We start from the raw sequence: 25,591 nt of genomic DNA on the forward strand, positions 1-25,591 counted from the left end.
ACCTGGGTAATTGTAGGGAACAGCTTGGTTCATTTTGGCTTGGTAACTCGTACTGGGACTCAGCAGAGCAGTCAGTATCGCTGAAACAAGATTAGACAGAGTTTAACCATCAACCACACTCAGTCTTACCTTTGTCTTCCCACTCCCAGTGTGAGAGCTTGCTGGGGGATGGGGGACACAGGTCTCCCTGTGGGGAGTGTCTGGGGTTGACCCTTCCTTGGGGGCGACCGTGTTTCCCCCTGGGGACTGACCACCTTGTTGCAGGAGGACGGGACTCCCCAGGCGGATTGACTCCTCGCTGGGGAGGTGGGGGTAGGTGACAGGTCTCTCCATCTGGGGAGCGATCGCTCGCTGGGGCAGACGGGTCTCCCCATGGGCACTGACCCCTCACTGTCTCTCTCTCTCCCTCACTCACTGTCTCCCTGTTTCTCTGTCTCTCTCACTCACTCTCTCTCTCTCTGTCTCACACACTATCTGCCTCTCTGTGTGTCTCTCTGTCTCATTTCTGTCTGTCTCACTCTCACTGCCTATCTGTCTCTCTCTGCATGTCCACCTGTCTCTCTCACTGCATCACTCTGCCTGTCTCCCTCCCTCACTGGATGCCTCCATCTCTTACTCTGTCTGTCCGACTGTGTCCCTTTTTCTCTGTCTCTTTGCCTGTCTGTGTTTCTCTTACCCTCTCTCTGTCAGTGTCTCTCTCTCTCTCTCTGTATCCCTCACTTACCTACTGTGCCGATTGCGAAGGATGCGACTATAACAGGCTCCTTTGCCCAGGTATTTTTCAGGTAAGATCCAATTTCTGTTTCAGGTAAAAGAGACTGAGTTGAAAATACACACAAACCAGATGCAAGCGTCATATATACAGCAAATTCAACCACATACCCATTAGTCTCTCTCTCTCAATATACGGAGATATGTCAACAGCTTAATGACATTCCAAGTCGATAACTCACTCCTGGGTATGTGTTATTTTATATATAAACCCCCCCCGAACCCCTCGATTAGATTTCAGTCTGTAACTCACTCCCGGGTATCTGTTATTCTATATATAAACCTCCCGAACCCCTCGATTAGATTCCTGTCTGTAACTCACTCCCGGGTATCTGTTATTCTATATATAAACCCCCGAACCCCTCGATTAGATTCCAGTCTGTAACTCACTCCCGGGTATCTGTTATTCTATATATAAACCCCCTGAACCCCTCGATTAGATTCCAGTCCATAACTCACTCCCGGGTATCTGTTATTCTATATATAAACACCCCGAACCCCTCGATTAGATTCCAGTCTGTAACTCACTCCCGGGTATCTGTTATTCTAGAGATAAACACCCCGAACCCCTCGATTAGATTCCAGTCTGTAACTCACTCCCGGGTATCTGTTATTCTATATATAAACACCCCGAACCCCTCGATTAGATTCCAGTCTGTAACTCACTCCCGGGTATCTGTTATTCTATATATAAACACCCCGAACCCCTCGATTAGATTCCAGTCTGTAACTCACTCCCAGGTATCTGTTATTCTATATATAAACCCCCCGAACCCCTCGATTAGATTCCAGTCTGTAACTCACTCCCGGGTATCTGTTATTCTATATATAAACACCCCGAACCCCTCGATTAGATTCCAGTCTGTAACTCACTCCCGGGTATCTGTTATTCTATATATAAACACCCCGAACCCCTCGATTAGATTCCAGTCTGTAACTCACTCCCAGGTATCTGTTATTCTATATATAAACCCCCCGAACCCCTCGATTAGATTCCAGTCTGTAACTCACTCCCGGGTATCTGTTATTCTATATATAAACCTCCTGAACCTCTCGATTAGATTCCAGTCTGTAACTCACTCCCGGGTATCTGTTATTCTATATATAAACCCCCGAACCCCTCGATTAGATTCCAGTCTGTAACTCACTCCCGGGTATCTGTTATTCTATATATAAACCCCCGAACCCCTCAATTAGATTCCAGTCTGTAACTCACTCCCGGGTATCTGTTATTCTATATATAAACCTCCCGAACCCCTCGATTAGATTCCAGTCTGTAACTCACTCCCGGGTATCTGTTATGCTATATATAAACCTCCTGAACCTCTCGATTAGATTCCAGTCTGTAACTCACTCCCGGGTATCTGTTATTCCATATATATAAACCCCCCGAACCCCTCGATTCGATTCCAGTCTGTAACTCACTCCCGGGTATCTGTTATTCTATATATAAACCACCCGAACTCCTCGATTAGATTCCAGTCTGTAACTCACTCCCGGGTATCTGTTATTCTATATATAAACCCCCCCCCAACCCCTCGATTAGATTCCAGTCTGTAACTCACTCCCGGGTATCTGTTATTCTATATATAAACCACCCGAACGCCTCGATTAGATTCCAGTCTGTAACTCACTCCCGGGTATCTGTTATTCTATATATAAACCCCCCCGAACCCCTCAGATTCCAGTCTGTAACTCACTCCCGGGTATCTGTTATTCTATATATAAACCCCCTGAACCCCTCGATTAGATTCCAGTCTATAACTCACTCCCGCGTATCTGTTATTCTATATATAAACACCCCGAACCCCTCGATTAGATTCCAGTCTGTAACTCACTCCCGGGTATCTGTTATTCTATATATAAACCCCCGAACCCCTCGATTAGATTCCAGTCTGTAACTCACTCCCGGGTATCTGTTATTCTATATATAAACCTCCCGAACCCCTCGATTAGATTCCAGTCTGTAACTCACTCACGGGTATCTGTTATTCTATATATAAACCTCCTGAACCTCTCGATTAGATTCCAGTCTGTAACTCACTCCCGGGTATCTGTTATTCCATATATATAAACCCCCCCGAACCCCTCGATTAGATTCCAGTCTGTAACTCACTCCTGGGTATCTGTTATTCTATATATAAACCTCCTGAACCTCTCGATTAGATTCCAGTCTGTAACTCACTCCCGGGTATCTGTTATTCTATACATAAACCCCCCCAACCCCTCTATTAGATTCCAGTCTGTAACTCACTCCCGGGTATCTGTTATTCTATATATAAACCCCCTGAACCCCTCGATTAGATTCCAGTCTGCAACTCACTCCTGGGTATCTGTTATTCTATATATAAACCCCTGAACCCCTCGATTAGATTCCAGTCTGTAACTCACTCCCGGGTATCTGTTATTCTATATATAAACCCCCCCGAACCCCTCAGATTCCAGTCTGTAACTCACTCCCGGGTATCTGTTATTCTATATATAAACCCCCTGAACCCCTCGATTAGATTCCAGTCTATAACTCACTCCCGGGTATCTGTTATTCTATATATAAACACCCCGAACCCCTCGATTAGATTCCAGTCTGTAACTCACTCCCGGGTATCGGTTATTCTATATATAAACACCCCGAACCCCTCGATTAGATTCCAGTCTGTAACTCACTCCCAGGTATCTGTTATTCTATATATAAACACCCCGAACCGCACGATGAGATTCCAGTCTGTAACTCACTCCCAGGTATCTGTTATTCTATATATAAACCCCCCGAACTCCTCGATTAGATTCCAGTCTGTAACTCACTCCCAGGTATCTGTTATTCTATATATCAACACCCCCCGATCCCCTCGATTAGATTCCAGTCTGTAACTCACTCCCGGGTATCTGTTATTCTATACATAAACACCCCGAACCCCTCGATTAGATTCCAGTCTGTAACTCACTCCCAGGTATCTGTTATTCTATATATAAACCCCCCGCACCCCTCGATTAGATTCCAGTCTGTAACTCACTCCCGGGTATCTTTTATTCTATATATAAACCTCCCGAACCCCTCGATTAGATTCCAGTCTGTAACTCACTCCCGGGTATCTGTTATTCTATATATAAACACCCCGTACCCCTCGATTAGATTCCAGTCTGTAACTCACTCCCGGGTATCTGTTATTCTATATATAAACACCCCGAACCCCTCGATTAGATTCCAGTCTGTAACTCACTCCCAGGTATCTGTTATTCTATATATAAACCCCCCGAACCCCTCGATTAGATTCCAGTCTGTAACTCACTCCCGGGTATCTGTTATTCTATATATAAACCTCCCGAACCCCTCGATTAGATTCCAGTCTGTAACTCACTCCCGGGTATCTGTTATTCTATATATAAACCTCCTGAACCTCTCGATTAGATTCCAGTCTGTAACTCACTCCCGGGTATCTGTTATTCTATATATAAACCCCCGAACCCCTCGATTAGATTCCAGTCTGTAACTCACTCCCGGGTATCTGTCATTCTCTATATAAACCTCCCGAACCCCTCGATTAGATTCCAGTCTGTAACTCACTCCCGGGTATCTGTTATTCTATATATAAACCTCCTGAACCTCTCGATTAGATTCCAGTCTGTAACTCACTCCCGGGTATCTGTTATTCCATATATATAAACCCCCCGAACCCCTTCGATTAGATTCCAGTCTGTAACTCACTCCTGGGTATCTGTTATTCTATATATAAACACCCCAGAACCGCTCGATTAGATTCCAGTCTGTAACTCACTCCTGGGTATCTGTTATTCTATATATAAACCCCTGAACCCCTCGATTAGATTCCAGTCTGTAACTCACTCCCGGGTATCTGTTATTCTATATATAAACCCCTGAACCCCTCGATTAGATTCCAGTCTGTAACTCACTCCCGGGTATCTGTTATTCTATATATAAACACCCCCGAACCCCTCAGATTCCAGTCTGTAACTCACTCCCGGGTATCTGTTATTCTATATATAAACCCCCTGAACCCCTCGATTACATTCCAGTCTATAACTCACTCCCGGGTATCTGTTATTCTATATATAAACACCCCGAACCCCTCGATTAGATTCCAGTCTGTAACTCACTCCCGGGTATCTGTTATTCTCTATATAAACCTCCCGAACCCCTCGATTAGATTCCAGTCTGTAACTCACTCCCGGGTATCTGTTATTCTATATATAAACCTCCTGAACCTCTCGATTAGATTCCAGTCTGTAACTCACTCCCGGGTATCTGTTATTCTATATATAAACCTCCTGAACCTCTCGATTAGATTCCAGTCTGTAACTCACTCCCGGGTATCTGTTATTCCATATATATAAACCCCCCGAACCCCTCGATTAGATTCCAGTCTGTAACTCACTCCTGGGTATCTGTTATTCTATATATAAACACCCCAGAACCGCTCGATTAGATTCCAGTCTGTAACTCACTCCTGGGTATCTGTTATTCTATATATAAACGCCTGAACCCCTCGATTAGATTCCAGTCTGTAACTCACTCCCGGGTATCTGTTATTCTATATATAAACCCCTGAACCCCTCGATTAGATTCCAGTCTGTAACTCACTCCCGGGTATCTGTTATTCTATATATAAACCCCTCCGAACCCCTCAGATTCCAGTCTGTAACTCACTCCCGGGTATCTGTTATTCTATATATAAACCTCCTGAACCTCTCGATTAGATTCCAGTCTGTAACTCACTCCCGGGTATCTGTTATTCCATATATATAAACCCCCCGAACCCCTCGATTAGATTCCAGTCTGTAACTCACTCCTGGGTATCTGTTATTCTATATATAAACCTCCTGAACCTCTCGATTAGATTCCAGTCTGTAACTCACTCCCGGGTATCTGTTATTCTATAGATAAACCCCCCCAACCCCTCGATTAGATTCCAGTCTGTAACTCACTCCCGGGTATCTGTTATTCTATATATAAACCTCCTGAACCTCTCGATTAGATTCCAGTCTGTAACTCACTCCCGGGTATCTGTTATTCCATATATATAAACCCCCCGAACCCCTCGATTAGATTCCAGTCTGTAACTCACTCCTGGGTATCTGTTATTCTATATATAAACACCCCAGAACCGCTCGATTAGATTCCAGTCTGTAACTCACTCCTGGGTATCTGTTATTCTATATATAAACCCCTGAACCCCTCGATTAGATTCCAGTCTGTAACTCACTCCCGGGTATCTGTTATTCTATATATAAACCCCTGAACCCCTCGATTAGATTCCAGTCTGTAACTCACTCCCGGGTATCTGTTATTCTATATATAAACCCCTCCGAACCCCTCAGATTCCAGTCTGTAACTCACTCCCGGGTATCTGTTATTCTATACATAAACCCCCCCAACCCCTCGATTAGATTCCAGTCTGTAACTCACTCCCGGGTATCTGTTATTCTATATATAAACCCCCTGAACCCCTCGATTAGATTCCAGTCTGTAACTCACTCCCGGGTATCTGTTATTCTATATATAAACCCCCCGAACCCCTCGATTAGATTCCAGTCTGTAACTCACTCCCGGGTATCTGTTATTCTATATATAAACACCCCGAACCCCTCGATTAGATTCCAGTCTGTAACTCACTCCCGGGTATCTGTTATTCTATATATAAACACCCCGAACCCCTCGATTAGATTCCAGTCTGTAACTCACTCCCGGGTATCTGTTATTCTATATATAAACACCCCGAACCCCTCGATTAGATTCCAGTCTGTAACTCACTCCCGGGTATCTGTTATTCTATATATAAACACCCCGAACCCCTCGATTAGATTCCAGTCTGTAACTCACTCCCAGGTATCTGTTATTCTATATATAAACCCCCCCGAACCCCTCGATTAGATTCCAGTCTGTAACTCACTCCCGGCTATCTGTTATTCTATATATAAACACCCCGAACCCCTCGATTAGATTCCAGTCTGTAACTCACTCCCGGCTATCTGTTATTCTATATATAAACCCCCCCGAACCCCTCGATTAGATTCCAGTCTGTAACTCACTCCCGGCTATCTGTTATTCTATATATAAACACCCCGAACCCCTCGATTAGATTCCAGTCTGTAACTCACTCCCGGGTATCTGTTATTCTATATATAAACACCCCGAACCCCTCGATTAGATTCCAGTCTGTAACTCACTCCCGGGTATCTGTTATTCTATATATAAACCCCCCCGAACCCCTCGATTAGATTCCAGTCTGTAACTCACTCCCGGGTATCTGTTATTCTATATATAAACCCCCCCGAACCCCTCGATTAGATTCCAGTCTGTAACTCACTCCCGGGTATCTGTTATTCTATATATAAACACACTGAACCCCTCGATTAGATTCCAGTCTGTAACTCACTCCCGGGTATCTGTTATTCTATATATAAACCCCCCCCGAACCCCTCGATTAGATTCCAGTCTGTAACTCACTCCCGGGTATCTGTTATTCTATATATAAACCCCCCCGAACCCCTCGATTAGATTCCAGTCTGTAACTCACTCCCGGGTATCTGTTATTCTATATATAAACACACTGAACCCCTCGATTAGATTCCAGTCTGTAACTCACTCCCGGGTATCTGTTATTCTATATATAAACACACTGAACCCCTCGATTAGATTCCAGTCTGTAACTCACTCCCGGGTATCTGTTATTCTATATATAAACACACTGAACCCCTCGATTAGATTCCAGTCTGTAACTCACGCCCGGGTATCTGTTATTCTATATATAAACCCCCCGAACCACTCGATTAGATTCCAGTCTGTAACTCACTCCCGGGTATCTGTTATTCTATATATAAACCCCCGAACCCCTCGATTAGATTCCAGTCTGTAACTCACTCCCAGGTATCTGTTATTCTCTATATAAACCCCCCGAACCCCTCGATTAGATTCCAGTCTGTAATTCACTCCCGGGTATCTGTTATTCTATATATAAACCCCATGAACCACTCGATTAGATTCCAGTCTGTAACTCACTCCCGGGTATCTGTTATTCTATATATAAACCCCCCGAACCCCTCGATTAGATTCCAGTCTGTAACTCACTCCCGGGTATTTGTTATTCTAAAAATAAACCCCCCGAACCCCTCGATTAGATTCCAGTCTGTAACTCACTCCCGGGTATCTGTTATTCTATATATAAACACCCCGAACCCCTCGATTAGATTCTAGTCTGTAACTCACTACCGGGTATCTGTTATTCTATATATAAACCCCCTGAACCCCTCGATTAGATTCCAGTCTGTAACTCACTACCGGGTATCTGTTATTCTATATATAAACCCCATGAACCCCTCGATTAGATTCCAGTCTGTAACTCACTCCCGGGTATCTGTTATTCTATATATAAACCCCCCGAACCCCTCGATTAGATTCCAGTCGGTAACTCACTCCCGGGTATTTGTTATTCTATATATAAACCCCCCGAACCCCTCGATTAGATTCCAGTCTGTAACTCACTCCCGGGTATCTGTTATTCTATATATAAACCCCCTGAACCCCTCGATTAGATTCCAGTCTGGAACTCACTCCCGGGTATCTGTAATTCTATATATAAACCCCCCGAACCCCTCGATTAGATTCCAGTCTGTAACTCACTCCCGGGTATTTGATATTCTATATATAAACCCCCCGAACCCCTCGATTAGATTCCAGTCTGTAACTCACTCCCGGGTATCTGTTATTCTATATATAAACACCCCGAACCCCTCGATTAGATTCTAGTCTGTAACTCACTCCCGGGTATCTGTTATTCTATATATAAACACCCCGAACCCCTCGATTAGATTCCAGTCTGTAACTCACTCCCGGGTATTTGTTATTCTATATATAAACCCCCCGAACCCCTCGATTAGATTCCAGTCTGTAACTCACTCCCGGGTATCTGTTATTCTATATATAAACACCCCGAACCCCTCGATTAGATTCTAGTCTGTAACTCACTACCGGGTATCTGTTATTCTATATATAAACCCCCGAACCCCTCGATTAGATTTCAGTCTGTAACTGTCTCCCAGGTATCTGTTATTCTATATATAAACACCCCGAACCCCTCGATTAGATTCCAGTCTGTAACTCACTCCCGGGTATCTGTTATTCTATATATAAACCCCCCCGAACCCCTCAGATTCCAGTCTGTAACTCACTCCCGGGTATCTGTTATTCTCTATATAAACCCCCCGAACCATTCGATTAGATTCCAGTCTGTAACTCACTCCCGGGTATCTGTTATTCTATATATAAACCCCCTGAACCCCTCGATTAGATTCCAGTCTGTAACTCACTCCCGGGTATCTGTTATTCTATATATAAACACCCCGAACCCCTCGATTAGATTCCAGTCTGTAACTCACTCCCGGATATCTGTTATTCTATATATAAACACCCCGAACCCCTCGATTAGATTCCAGTCTGTAACTCACTCCCGGGTATCTGTTATTCTATATATAAACACCCCGAACCCCTCGATTAGATTCCAGTCTGTAACTCATTCCCGGGTATCTGTTATTCTATATATAAACACCCCGAACCCCTCGATTAGATTCCAGTCTGTAACTCACTCCCGGGTATCTGTTATTCTATATATAAACCCCCGAACCCCTCGATTAGATTCCAGTCTGTAACTCACCCCCGGGTATCTGTTATTCTATATATAAACCCCCCAAACGCTCGATTAGATTCCAGTCTCTAACTTGCTCCCGGGTATCTGTTATTCTATATATAAACCCCCCCAACCCCTCGATTAGATTCCAGTCTGTAACTCACTCCCGGGTATCTGTTATTCCATATATAAACCACCCGAACCCCTCGATTAGATTCCAGTCTGTAACTCACTCCCGGGTATCTGTTATTCTATATATAAACCACCCGAACCCCTCGATTAGATTCCAGTCTGTAACTCACTCCCGGGTATCTGTTATTCTATATATAAACCCCCGAACCCCTCGATTAGATTCCAGTCTGTAACTCACCCCCGGGTATCTGTTATTCTATAGAAACCCCCCAAACGCTCGATTAGATTCCAGTCTCTAACTTGCTCCCGGGTATCTGTTATTCTATATATAAACCCCCCCAACCCCTCGATTAGATTCCAGTCTGTAACTCACTCCCGGGTATCTGTTATTCGAAATATAAACCACCCGAACCCCTCGATTAGATTCCAGTCTGTAACTCACTCCCGGGTATCTGTTATTCTATATATAAACCTCCCGAACCCCTCGATTAGATTCCAGTCTGTAACTCACTCCCGGGTATCTGTTATTCTATGTATAAACCCCCTGAACCCCTCGATTAGATTCCAGTCTGTAACTCACTCCCGGGTATCTGTTATTCTATATATAAACACCCCGAACCCCTCGATTAGATTCCAGTCTGTAACTCACTCCCGGGTATCTGTTATTCTATATATAAACACCCCGAACCCCTCGATTAGATTCCAGTCTGTAACTCACTCCCGGGTAACTGTTATTCTATATATAAACCCCCGAACCCCTCGATTAGATTCCAGTCTGTAACTCACTCCCGGGTATCTGTTATTCTATATATAAACACCCCGAACCCCTCGATTAGATTCCAGTCTGTAACTCACTCCCGGGTATCTGTTATTCTATATATAAACACCCCGAACCCCTCGATTAGATTCCAGTCTGTAACTCGCTCCCGGGTATCTGTTATTCTATATATAAACCCCCGCCGAACGCCTCGATTAGATTCCAGTCTGTCACTCACTCCCGGCTATCTGTTATCTATATATAAACACCCCGAACCCCTCGATTAGATTCCAGTCTGTAACTCACTCCCGGGTATCTGTTATTCTATATATAAACCCCACCGACCCCCCTAGATTAGATTCCAGTCTGTAACTCACTCCTGGCTATCTGTTATTCTATATATAAACCCCCCCGAACCCCTCGATTAGATTCCAGTCTGTAACTCACTCCCAGGTATCTGTTATTCTATATATAAACCCCCTGAACCCCTCGATTAGATTCCAGTCTGTAACTCACTCCCGGCTATCTGTTATTCTATATATAAACCCCCCCGAACCCCTCGATTAGATTCCAGTCTGTAACTCACTCCCAGGTATCTGTTATTCTATATATAAACCCCCTGAACTCCTCGATTAGATTCCAGTCTGTAACGCACTCCCGGGTATCTGTTATTCTATATATAAACCCCCTGAACCCCTCGATTAGATTCCAGTCTGTAACTCACTCCCGGGTATCTGTTATTCTATATATAAACACCCCGAACCCCTCGATTAGATTCCAGTCTGTAACTCACTCCCGGGTATCTGTTATTCTATATATAAACCCCACCGACCCCCCTAGATTAGATTCCAGTCTGTAACTCACTCCCGGCTATCTGTTATTCTATATATAAACCCCCCCGAACCCCTCGATTCGATTCCAGTCTGTAACTCACTCCCAGGTGTCTGTTATTCTATATATAAACCCCCTGAACCCCTCGATTAGATTCCAGTCTGTAACTCACTCCCGGCTATCTGTTATTCTATGTATAAACCCCCCCGAACCCCTCGATTAGATTCCAGTCTGTAACTCACTCCCAGGTATCTGTTATTCTATATATAAACCCCCTGAACTCCTCGATTAGATTCCAGTCTGTAACGCACTCCCGGGTATCTGTTATTCTGTATATAAACCCGCCAACCTCTTGATTAGATTCCAGTCTGTAACTCACTCCCGGGTATCTGTTATTCTATATATAAACACCCCGAACCCCTCGATTAGATTCCAGTCTGTAACTCACTCCCGGGTATCTGTTATTCTATATATCAACCCCCTGAACCCCTCGATTAGATTCCAGTCTGTAACGCACTCCCGGGTATCTGTTATTCTATATATAAACACCCCGAACCCCTCGATTAGATTCCAGTCTGTAACTCTCTCCCAGGTATCTGTTATTCTATATATAAACCTCCCCGAACTCCTCGATTAGATTCCAGTCTGTAACTCACTCCCGGGTATCTGTTATTCTATATATAAACCCCCCGAACCCCTCGATTAGATTCCAGTCTGTAACTCACTCCCGGGTATCTGTTATTCTATATATAAACACCCCGAACCCCTCGATTAGATTCCAGTCTGTAACTCACTCCCGGGTATCTGTTATTCTATATATAAACCCCCCGAACTCCTCGATTAGATTCCAGTCTGTAACGCACTCCCGGGTATCTGTTATTCTATATATAAACCCCCTGAACCCCTCGATTAGATTCCAGTCTGTAACTCACTCCCGGGTATCTGTTATTCTATATATAAACCCCCCGAACCCCTCGATTAGATTCCAGTCTGTAACTCACTCACGGGTATCTGTTATTCTATATATAAACACCCCGAACCCCTCGATTAGATTCCAGTCTGTAACTCACTCCCGGGTATCTGTTATTCTATATATAAACCCCCCGAACTCCTCGATTAGATTCCAGTCTGTAACTCACTCCCGGGTATCTGTTATTCTATATATAAACCCCCTGAACCCCTCGATTAGATTCCAGTCTGTAACTCACTCCCGGGTATCTGTTATTCTATATATAAACCCCCCGAACCCCTCGATTAGATTCCAGTCTGTAACTCACTCCCGGGTATCTGTTATTCTATATATAAACACCCCGAACCCCTCGATTAGATTCCAGTCTGTAACTCACTCCCGGGTATCTGTTATTCTATATATAAACCCCCCCGAACCCCTCGATTAGATTCCAGTCTGTAACTCACTCCCGGGTATCTGTTATTCTATATATAAACACCCCGAACCCCTCGATTAGATTCCAGTCTGTAACTCACTCCCGGGTACCTGTTATTCTATATATAAACCCCCTGAATCCCTCGATTAGATTCCTGTCTGTAACTCACTCCCGGGTATCTGTTATTCTATATATAAACACCCCGAACCCCTCGATTAGATTCCAGTCTGTAACTCACTCCCGGGTATCTGTTATTCTATATATAAACCCCCCGAACCCCTCGATTAGATTCCAGTCTGTAGCTCACTCCCGGGTACCTGTTATTCTATATATAAACCACCCGAACCACTCGATTAGATTCCAGTCTGTAACTCACTCCCGGGTATCTGTTATTCTATATATAAACACCCCGAACCTCTCGATTAGATTCCAGTCTGTAACTCACTCCCGGGTACCTGTTATTCTATATATAAACCACCCGAACCACTCGATTAGATTCCAGTCTGTAACTCACTCCCGGGTATCTGTTATTCTATATATAAACCCCCTGAATCCCTCGATTAGATTCCAGTCTGTAACTCACTCCCGGGTATCTGTTATTCTATATATAAACACCCCGAACCCCTCGATTAGATTCCAGTCTGTAACTCACTCCCGGGTATCTGTTATTCTATATATAAACCCCCCGAACCCCTCGATTAGATTCCAGTCTGTAGCTCACTCCCGGGTATCTGTTATTCTATATATAAACCACCCGAACCTCTCGATTAGATTCCTGTCTGTAACTCACTCCCGGGTATCTGTTATTCTATATATAAACCCCCCGAACCCCTCGATTAGATTCCAGTCTGTAACTCACTCCCGGGTATCTGTTATTCTATATATAAACACCCCGAACCCCTCGATTAGATTCCAGTCTGTAACTCACTCCCGGGTATCTGTTATTCTATATATAAACCCCCCCGAACCCCTCGATTAGATTCCAGTCTGTAACTCACTCCCGGGTATCTGTTATTCTATATATAAACACCCCGAACCCCTCGATTAGATTCCAGTCTGTAACTCACTCCCGGGTATCTGTTATTCTATATATAAACCCCCCGAACCCCTCGATTAGATTCCAGTCTGTAGCTCACTCCCGGGTATCTGTTATTCTATATATAAACACCCCGAACCCCTCGATTAGATTCCAGTCTGTAACTCACTCCCGGGTATCTGTTATTCTATATATAAACCCCCCGAACCCCTCGATTCGATTCCAGTCTGTAACTCACTCCCGGGTATCTGTTATTCTATATATAAACACCCCAAACCCCTCGATTAGATTCCAGTCTGTAACTCACTCCCGGGTATCTGTTATTCTATATATAAACACCCCGAACCCCTCGATTCGATTCCAGTCTGTAACTCACTCCTGGGTATCTGTTATTCTATATATAAACACCCCGAACCCCTCGATTAGATTCCAGTCTGTAACTCACTCCCAGGTATCTGTTATTCTATATATAAACCCCCTGAATCCCTCGATTAGATTCCAGTCTGTAACTCACTCCCGGGTATCTGTTATTCTATATATAAACCCCCCCGAACCCCTCGATTAGATTCTAGTCTGTAACTCACTCCCGGGTATCTGTTATTCTATATATAAACCCCCCCGAACCCCTCGATTAGATTCTAGTCTGTAACTCACTCCCGGGTATCTGTTATTCTATATATAAACACCCCGAACCTCTCGATTAGATTCCAGTCTGTAACTCACTCCCGGGTATCTGTTATTCTATATATAAACCCCCCCCGAACCCCTCGATTAGATTCCAGTCTGTAACTCACTCCCGGGTATCTGTTATTCTATATATAAACACCCCGAATCCCTCAGTTAGATTCTAGTCTGTAACTCACTCCCGGGTATCTGTTATTCTATATATAAACCCCCCCCGAACCCCTCGATTAGATTCCAGTCTGTAACTCACTCCCGGGTATCTGTTATTCTATATATAAACACCCCGAACCCCTCGATTAGATTCCAGTCTGTAACTCACCCCCGGGTATCTGTTATTCTATATATAAACCCCCCGAACCCCTCGATTAGATTCCAGTCTGTAACTCACTCCCGGGTATCTGTTATTCTATATATAAACCCGCTCCGAACCCCTCGATTTTATTCCAGTCTGCAACTCCCTCCCGGGTATCTGTTATTCTGTGTATAAACCCCCCGAACCCCTCGATTAGATTCCAGTCTGTAACTCACTCCCGGGTATCTGTTATTCTATATATAAACCCCCCCCGAACCCCTCGATTAGATTCCAGTCTGTAACTCACTCCCAGGTATCTGTTATTCTATATATAAACACCCCCGAACCCCTCGATTAGATTCCAGTCTGTAACTCACTCCCGGGTATCTGTTATTCTAATTATAAACACCCCGAACCCCTCGATTAGATTCCAGTCTGTAACTCACTCCCGGGTATCTGTTATTCTATATATAAACACGCCGAACCCCTCGATTAGATTCCAGTCTGTAACTCACTCCCGGGTATCTGTTATTCTATATATAAACCCCCCCCGAACCCCTCGATTAGATTCCAGTCTGTAACTCACTCCCAGGTATCTGTTATTCTATATATAAACACCCCCGAACCCCTCGATTAGATTCCAGTCTGTAACTCACTCCCGGGTATCTGTTATTCTATATATAAACACCCCGAACCCCTCGATTAGATTCCAGTCTGTAACTCACTCCCAGGTATCTGTTATTCTATATATAAACACCCCGAACCCCTCGATTAGATTCCAGTCTGTAACTCACTCCCGGGTAACTGTTATTCTATATATAAACCGCCCGAACCCCTCGATTAGATTCCAGTCTGTAACTCACTCCCGGGTATCTGTTATTCTATATATAAACCCGCTCCGAACCCCTCGATTTTATTCCAGTCTGCAACTCCCTCCCGGGTATCTGTTATTCTGTGTATAAACCCCCCGAACCCCTCGATTAGATTCCAGTCTGTAACTCACTCCCGGGTATCTGTTATTCTATATATAAACCCCCCCCGAACCCCTCGATTAGATTCCAGTCTGTAACTCACTCCCAGGTATCTGTTATTCTATATATAAACACCCCCGAACCCCTCGATTAGATTCCAGTCTGTAACTCACTCCCGGGTATCTGTTATTCTAATTATAAACACCCCGAACCCCTCGATTAGATTCCAGTCTGTAACTCACTCCCGGGTATCTGTTATTCTATATATAAACACCCCGAACCCCTCGATTAGATTCCAGTCTGTAACTCACTCCCGGGTATCTGTTATTCTATATATAAACCCCCCCCGAACCCCTCGATTAGATTCCAGTCTGTAACTCACTCCCAGGTATCTGTTATTCTATATATAAACACCCCCGAACCCCTCGATTAGATTCCAGTCTGTAACTCACTCCCGGGTATCTGTTATTCTATATATAAACACCCCGAACCCCTCGATTAGATTCCAGTCTGTAACTCACTCCCAGGTATCTCTTATTCTATATATAAACACCCCGAACCCCTCGATTAGATTCCAGTCTGTAACTCACTCCCGGGTAACTGTTATTCTATATATAAACCGCCCGAACCCCTCGATTAGATTCCAGTCTGTAACTCACTCCCGGGTATCTGTTATTCTATATATAAACACCCCGAACCCCTCGATTAGATTCCAGTCTGTAACTCACTCTCGGGTATCTGTTATTCTATATATAAACCCCCCCCGAACCCCTCGATTAGATTCCAGTCTGTAACTCACTCCCGGGTATCTGTTATTCTATATATAAACACCCCGAACCCCTCGATTAGATTCCAGTCTGTAACTCACTCCCGGGTATCTGTTATTCTATATATAAACCCCCCGAACCCCTCGATTAGATTCTAGTCTGTAACTCACTCCCGGGTATCTGTTATTCTATATATAAACCCCCCCCGAACCCCTCGATTAGATTCCAGTCTGTAACTCACTCCCGGGTATCTGTTATTCTATATATAAACCCCCCGAACCCCTCGATTAGATTCCAGTCTGTAACTCACTCCCGGGTATCTGTTATTCTATATGTAAACCCCCCGAACCCCTCGATTAGATTCCAGTCTGTAACTCACTCCCGGGTATCTGTTATTCTATATATAAACCCCCCGAACCCCTCGATTAGATTCCAGTCTGTAACTCACTCCCGGGTATCTGTTATTCTATATATAAACACCCCGAACCCCTCGATTAGATTCCAGTCTGTAACTCACTCTCGGGTATCTGTTATTCTATATATAAACCCCCCCCGAACCCCTCGATTAGATTCCAGTCTGTAACTCACTCCCAGGTATCTGTTATTCTATATATAAACCACCCCGAACCCCTCGATTAGATTCCAGTCTGTAACTCACTCCCGGGTATCTGTTATTCTATATATAAACCCCCCGAACCCCTCGATTAGATTCCAGTCTGTAACTCACTCCCGGGTATCTGTTATTCTATATATAAACACCCCGAACCCCTCGATTAGATTCCAGTCTGTAACTCACTCTCGGGTATCTGTTATTCTATATATAAACCCCCCCCGAACCCCTCGATTAGATTCCAGTCTGTAACTCACTCCCAGGTATCTGTTATTCTATATATAAACCACCCCGAACCCCTCGATTAGATTCCAGTCTGTAACTCACTCCCGGGTATCTGTTATTCTATATATAAACCCCCTGAACCCCTCGATTAGATTCCAGTCTGTAACTCACTCCCGGGTATCTGTTATTCTATATATAAACCCCCCCCGAACCCCTCAATTAGATTCCAGTCTGTAACTCACTCCCGGGTATCTGTTATTCTATATATAAACCCCCCGAACCCCTCGATTAGATTCCAGTCTGTAACTCACTCCCGGGTATCTGTTATTCTATATATAAACCCCCTGAACCCCTCGATTAGATTCCAGTCTGTAACTCACTCCCGGGTATCTGTTATTCTATATATAAACCCCCCGAACCCCTCGATTAGATTCCAGTCTGTAACTCACTCCCGGGTATCTGTTATTCTATATATAAACCCCCCGAACCCCTCGATTAGATTCCAGTCTGTAACTCACTCCCGGGTATCTGTTATTCTATATATAAACCCCCCGAACCCCTCGATTAGATTCCAGTCTGTAACTCACTCCCAGGTATCTGTTATTCTATATATAAACCCCCCGAACCCCTCGATTAGATTCCAGTCTGTAACTCACTCCCGGGTATCTGTTATTCTATATATAAACCCCCCGAACCCCTCGATTAGATTCCAGTCTGTAACTCACACCCGGGTATCTGTTATTCTATATATAAACCCCCCGAACCCCTCGATTAGATTCCAGTCTGTAACTCACTCCCGGGTATCTGTTATTCTATATATAAACCCCCCGAACCCCTCGATTAGATTCCAGTCTGTAACTCACTCCCAGGTATCTGTTATTCTATATATAAACCCCCCGAACCCCTCGATTAGATTCCAGTCTGTAACTCACACCCGGGTATCTGTTATTCTATATATAAACCCCCCGAACCCCTCGATTAGATTCCAGTCTGTAACTCACACCCGGGTATCTGTTATTCTATATATAAACCCCCCGAACCCCTCGATTAGATTCCAGTCTGTAACTCACTCCCGGGTATCTGTTATTCTATATATAAACCCCCCGAACCCCTCGATTAGATTCCAGTCTGTAACTCACTCCCGGGTATCTGTTATTCTATATATAAACCTCCCCGAACCCCTCGATTAGATTCCAGTCTGTAACTCACTCCCGGGTATCTGTTATTCTATATATAAACCCCCGAACCCCTCGATTAGATTTCAGTCTGTAACTCACTCCCGGCTATCTGTTATTCTATATATAAACCATCCGAACCCCTCGATTAGATTCCAGTCTATAACTCACTCCCGGGTATCTGTTATTCTATATATAAACACCCCGAACCCCTCGATTAGATTCCAGTCTGTAACTCACTCCCGGGTATCTGTTATTCTATATATAAACCACCCGAACACCTCGATTAGATTGCAGTCTGTAACTCACTCCCGGGTATCTGTTATTCTATATATAAACACCCCGAACTCCTCGATTAGATTCCAGTCTGTAACTCACTCCCGGGTATCTGTTATTCTCTATATAAACCACCCGAACCCCTCGATTAGATTCCAGTCTGTAACTCACTCCCGGGTATCTGTTATTCTATATATAAACCCCCGAACCCCTCGATTAGATTCCAGTCTGTAACTCACTGCCGGGTATCTGTTATTCTATATATAAACCCCCCGAACTCCTCGATTAGATTCCAGTCTGTAACTCACTCCCGGGTATCTGTTATTCGATATATAAACACCCCGAACCCCTCGATTAGATTCCAGTCTGTAACTCACTCCCGGGTATCTGTTATTCTATATATAAACCCCCGAACCCCTCGATTAGATTCCAGTCTGTAACTCACTCCCAGGTATCTGTTATTCTATATATAAACACCCCGAACCCCTCGATTAGATTCCAGTCTGTAACTCACTCCCGGGTATCTGTTATTCTATATATAAACACCCCGAACCCCTCGATTAGATTCCAGTCTGTAACTCACTCCCGGGTATCTGTTATTCTATATATAAACCATCCGAACCCCTCGATTAGATTCCAGTCTGTAACTCACTCCCGGGTATCTATTATTCTATATATAAACCCCCCGAACCCCTCGATTAGATTCCAGTCTGTAACTCACTCCCGGGTATCTGTTATTCTATATATAAACACACTGAACCCCTCGATTAGATTGCAGTCTGTAACTCACTCCCGGGTATCTGTTATTCTATATATAAACCCCCTGAACCCCTCGATTAGATTCCAGTCTGTAACTCACACCCGGGTATCTGTTATTCTATATATAAACCCCCTGAACCCCTCGATTAGATTGCAGTCTGTAACTCACTCCCGGGTATCTGTTATTCTATATATAAACCCCCTGAACCCCTCGATTAGATTCCAGTCTGTAACTCACACCCGGGTATCTGTTATTCTATATATAAACCCCCTGAACCCCTCGATTAGATTCCAGTCTGTAACTCACTCTCGGGTATCTGTTATTCTATATATAAACCCCCTGAACCCCTCGATTAGATTCCAGTCTGTAACTCACACCCGGGTATCTGTTATTCTATATATAAACCCCCTGAACCCCTCGATTAGATTCCAGTCTGTAACTCACTCCCAGGTATCTGTTATTCTATATATAAACCCCCGAACCTCTCGATTAGATTCCAGTCTGTAACTCACTCCCGGGTATCTGTTATTCTATATATAAACCCCCCGAACCCCTCGATTAGATTCCAGTCTGTAACTCACTCCCGGGTATCTGTTATTCTATATAGAAAACCCCCCCGAACCCCTCGATTAGATTCCAGTCTGTAACTCACTCCCGGGTATCTGTTATTCTATATATAAACCCCCCGAACCCCTCGATTAGATTCCAGTCTGTAACTCACTCCCGGGTACCTGTTATTCTATATATAAACCCCCCCGAACCCCTCGATTAGATTCCAGTCTGTAACTCACTCCCGGGTATCTGTTATTCTATATATAAACCACCCGAACCCCTCGATTAGATTCCAGTCTGTAACTCACTCCCGGGTATCTGTTATTCTATATATAAACACCCCGAACCCCTCGATTAGATTCCAGTCTGTAACTCACTCCTGGGTATCTGTTATTCTATATATAAACACCCCGAACTCCTCGATTAGATTCCAGTCTGTAACTCACTCCTGGGTATCTGTTATTCTATATATAAACCCCCCGAACCCCTCGATTAGATTCCAGTCTGTAACTCACTCCCGGGTATCTGTTATTCTATATATAAACACCCCGAACCCCTCGATTAGATTCCAGTCTGTAACTCACTCCCGGATATCTGTTATTCTATATATAAACACCCTGAACCCCTCGATTAGATTCCAGTCTGTAACTCACTCCCGGGTATCTGTTATTCTATATATAAACACCCCGAACCCCTCAGATTCCAGTCTGTAACTCACTCCCGGGTATCTGTTATTCTATATATAAACCCCCCCGAACCCCTCGATTAGATTCCAGTCTGTAACTCACTCCCGGGTATCTGTTATTCTATATATAAACCCCCCCGAACCCCTCGATTAGATTCCAGTCTGTAACTCACTCCCGGGTATCTGTTATTCTATATATAAACCCCCCGAACCCCTCGATTAGATTCCAGTCTGTAACTCACTCCCGGGTATCTGTTATTCTATATATAAACACCCCGTACCCCTCGATTAGATTCCAGTCTGTAACTCACTCCCGGGTATCTGTTATTCTATATATAAACACCCCGAACCCCTCGATTAGATTCCAGTCTGTAACTCACTCCCGGGTATCTGTTATTCTATATATAAACCCCCCGAACCCCTCGATTAGATTCCAGTCTGTAACTCACTCCCGGGTATCTGTTATTCTATATATAAACACCCCGAACCCCTCGATTAGATTCCAGTCTGTAACTCACTCCCGGGTATCTGTTATTCTATATATAAACCCCCTGAACACCTCGATTAGATTCCAGTCTGTAACTCACTCCCGGGTATCTGTTATTCTTGATATAAACCCCCCGAACCCCTCGATTAGATTCCAGTCTGTAACTCACTCCCGGGTATCTGTTATTCTATATATAAACACCCCGAACCCCTCGATTAGATTCCAGTCTGTAACTCACTCCCGGGTATCTGTTATTCTATATATAAACCCCCTGAACACCTCGATTAGATTCCAGTCTGTAACTCACTCCCGGGTATCTGTTATTCTATATATAAACCTCCTGAACCTCTCGATTAGATTCCAGTCTGTAACTCACTCCCGGGTATCTGTTATTCTATATATAAACCCCCGAACCCCTCGATTAGATTCCAGTCTGTAACTCACTCCCGGGTATCTGTTATTCTATATATAAACCCCCGAACCCCTCAATTAGATTCCAGTCTGTAACTCACTCCCGGGTATCTGTTATTCTATATATAAACCTCCCGAACCCCTCGATTAGATTCCAGTCTGTAACTCACTCCCGGGTATCTGTTATGCTATATATAAACCTCCTGAACCTCTCGATTAGATTCCAGTCTGTAACTCACTCCCGGGTATCTGTTATTCCATATATATAAACCCCCCGAACCCCTCGATTCGATTCCAGTCTGTAACTCACTCCCGGGTATCTGTTATTCTATATATAAACCACCCGAACTCCTCGATTAGATTCCAGTCTGTAACTCACTCCCGGGTATCTGTTATTCTATATATAAACCCCCCCCAACCCCTCGATTAGATTCCAGTCTGTAACTCACTCCCGGGTATCTGTTATTCTATATATAAACCACCCGAACGCCTCGATTAGATTCCAGTCTGTAACTCACTCCCGGGTATCTGTTATTCTATATATAAACCCCCCCGAACCCCTCAGATTCCAGTCTGTAACTCACTCCCGGGTATCTGTTATTCTATATATAAACCCCCTGAACCCCTCGATTAGATTCCAGTCTATAACTCACTCCCGCGTATCTGTTATTCTATATATAAACACCCCGAACCCCTCGATTAGATTCCAGTCTGTAACTCACTCCCGGGTATCTGTTATTCTATATATAAACCCCCCGAACCCCTCGATTAGATTCCAGTCTGTAACTCACTCCCGGGTATCTGTTATTCTATATATAAACCTCCCGAACCCCTCGATTAGATTCCAGTCTGTAACTCACTCCCGGGTATCTGTTATTCTATATATAAACCTCCTGAACCTCTCGATTAGATTCCAGTCTGTAACTCACTCCCGGGTATCTGTTATTCCATATATATAAACCCCCCGAACCCCTCGATTAGATTCCAGTCTGTAACTCACTCCCGGGTATCTGTTATTCTATATATAAACCACCCGAACTCCTCGATTAGATTCCAGTCTGTAACTCACTCCCAGGTATCTGTTATTCTATATATAAACCCCCCCCAACCCCTCGATTAGATTCCAGTCTGTAACTCACTCCCGGGTATCTGTTATTCCATATATATAAACCCCCCGAACCCCTCGATTCGATTCCAGTCTGTAACTCACTCCCGGGTATCTGTTATTCTATATATAAACCACCCGAACTCCTCGATTAGATTCCAGTCTGTAACTCACTCCCGGGTATCTGTTATTCTATATATAAACCCCCCCCAACCCCTCGATTAGATTCCAGTCTGTAACTCACTCCCGGGTATCTGTTATTCTATATATAAACCACCCGAACGCCTCGATTAGATTCCAGTCTGTAACTCACTCCCGGGTATCTGTTATTCTATATATAAACCCCCCCGAACCCCTCAGATTCCAGTCTGTAACTCACTCCCGGGTATCTGTTATTCTATATATAAACCCCCTGAACCCCTCGATTAGATTCCAGTCTATAACTCACTCCCGCGTATCTGTTATTCTATATATAAACACCCCGAACCCCTCGATTAGATTCCAGTCTGTAACTCACTCCCGGGTATCTGTTATTCTATATATAAACCCCCGAACCCCTCGATTAGATTCCAGTCTGTAACTCACTCCCGGGTATCTGTTATTCTATATATAAACCTCCCGAACCCCTCGATTAGATTCCAGTCTGTAACTCACTCCCGGGTATCTGTTATTCTATATATAAACCTCCTGAACCTCTCGATTAGATTCCAGTCTGTAACTCACTCCCGGGTATCTGTTATTCCATATATATAAACCCCCCGAACCCCTCGATTAGATTCCAGTCTGTAACTCACTCCCGGGTATCTGTTATTCTATATATAAACCACCCGAACTCCTCGATTAGATTCCAGTCTGTAACTCACTCCCAGGTATCTGTTATTCTATATATAAACCCCCCCCAACCCCTCGATTCGATTCCAGTCTGTAACTCACTCCCGGGTATCTGTTATTCTATATATAAACCCCCGAACCCCTCGATTAGATTCCAGTCTGTAACTCACTCCCGGGTATCTGTTATTCTATATATAAACCTCCCGAACCCCTCGATTAGATTCCAGTCTGTAACTCACTCCTGGGTATCTGTTATTCTATATATAAACCTCCTGAACCTCTCGATTAGATTCCAGTCTGTAACTCACTCCCGGGTATCTGTTATTCTATACATAAACCCCCCCAACCCCTCGATTAGATTCCAGTCTGTAACTCACTCCCGGGTATCTGTTATTCTATATATAAACCCCCTGAACCCCTCGATTAGATTCCAGTCTGTAACTCACTCCTGGGTATCTGTTATTCTATATATAAACCCCTGAACCCCTCGATTAGATTCCAGTCTGTAACTCACTCCCAGGTATCTGTTATTCTATATATAAACCCCCCCGAACCCCTCAGATTCCAGTCTGTAACTCACTCCCGGGTATCTGTTATTCTATATATAAACCCCCTGAACCCCTCGATTAGATTCCAGTCTATAACTCACTCCCGGGTATCTGTTATTCTATATATAAACACCCCGAACCCCTCGATTAGATTCCAGTCTGTAACTCACTCCCGGGTATCGGTTATTCTATATATAAACACCCCGAACCCCTCGATTAGATTCCAGTCTGTAACTCACTCCCAGGTATCTGTTATTCTATATATAAACACCCCGAACCGCACGATGAGATTCCAGTCTGTAACTCACTCCCAGGTATCTGTTATTCTATATATAAACCCCCCGAACTCCTCGATTAGATTCCAGTCTGTAACTCACTCCCAGGTATCTGTTATTCTATATATCAACACCCCCCGATCCCCTCGATTAGATTCCAGTCTGTAACTCACTCCCGGGTATCTGTTATTCTATACATAAACACCCCGAACCCCTCGATTAGATTCCAGTCTGTAACTCACTCCCAGGTATCTGTTATTCTATATATAAACCCCCCGCACCCCTCGATTAGATTCCAGTCTGTAACTCACTCCCGGGTATCTTTTATTCTATATATAAACCTCCCGAACCCCTCGATTAGATTCCAGTCTGTAACTCACTCCCGGGTATCTGTTATTCTATATATAAACACCCCGTACCCCTCGATTAGATTCCAGTCTGTAACTCACTCCCGGGTATCTGTTATTCTATATATAAACACCCCGAACCCCTCGATTAGATTCCAGTCTGTAACTCACTCCCAGGTATCTGTTATTCTATATATAAACCCCCCGAACCCCTCGATTAGATTCCAGTCTGTAACTCACTCCCGGGTATCTGTTATTCTATATATAAACCTCCCGAACCCCTCGATTAGATTCCAGTCTGTAACTCACTCCCGGGTATCTGTTATTCTATATATAAACCTCCTGAACCTCTCGATTAGATTCCAGTCTGTAACTCACTCCCGGGTATCTGTTATTCTATATATAAACCCCCGAACCCCTCGATTAGATTCCAGTCTGTAACTCACTCCCGGGTATCTGTCATTCTCTATATAAACCTCCCGAACCCCTCGATTAGATTCCAGTCTGTAACTCACTCCCGGGTATCTGTTATTCTATATATAAACCTCCTGAACCTCTCGATTAGATTCCAGTCTGTAACTCACTCCCGGGTATCTGTTATTCCATATATATAAACCCCCCGAACCCCTTCGATTAGATTCCAGTCTGTAACTCACTCCCGGGTATCTGTTATTCTATATATAAACCTCCCGAACCCCTCGATTAGATTCCAGTCTGTAACTCACTCCCGGGTATCTGTTATTCTATATATAAACCTCCTGAACCTCTCGATTAGATTCCAGTCTGTAACTCACTCCCGGGTATCTGTTATTCCATATATATAAACCCCCCGAACCCCTCGATTAGATTCCAGTCTGTAACTCACTCCCGGGTATCTGTTATTCTATATATAAACCACCCGAACTCCTCGATTAGATTCCAGTCTGTAACTCACTCCCAGGTATCTGTTATTCTATATATAAACCCCCCCCAACCCCTCGATTCGATTCCAGTCTGTAACTCACTCCCGGGTATCTGTTATTCTATATATAAACCCCCG

At 44.0% G+C, this 25,591-nt stretch overlaps 2 protein-coding genes across 16 annotated transcripts in view; one reads left to right on the forward strand and one right to left on the reverse strand.

Moving 5' to 3' along the window:
* gtdc1 (glycosyltransferase-like domain containing 1) overlaps positions 1–25,591 on the forward strand; it is an 872,535-nt gene that overhangs the window by 350,033 nt on the left and 496,911 nt on the right. The gene's annotated exons all lie outside the window — the stretch shown is intronic.
* LOC137371924 (NADH dehydrogenase [ubiquinone] 1 alpha subcomplex subunit 3-like) overlaps positions 1–25,591 on the reverse strand; it is a 61,518-nt gene that overhangs the window by 2,074 nt on the left and 33,853 nt on the right. Inside the window, exons 2-3 of the mRNA XM_068035001.1 lie at positions 725–799; positions 3–80 (exon numbers count right to left, since the gene is read on the reverse strand). Of these exons, the coding sequence (XP_067891102.1) occupies positions 3–80; positions 725–799 (153 nt within the window). The remainder of the gene's footprint in view (positions 1–2; positions 81–724; positions 800–25,591) is intronic.

Source organism: Heterodontus francisci, chromosome 7 (genome assembly GCF_036365525.1).
Source record: "Heterodontus francisci isolate sHetFra1 chromosome 7, sHetFra1.hap1, whole genome shotgun sequence".
Classification (NCBI taxonomy): Eukaryota; Metazoa; Chordata; class Chondrichthyes; order Heterodontiformes; family Heterodontidae; genus Heterodontus; species Heterodontus francisci.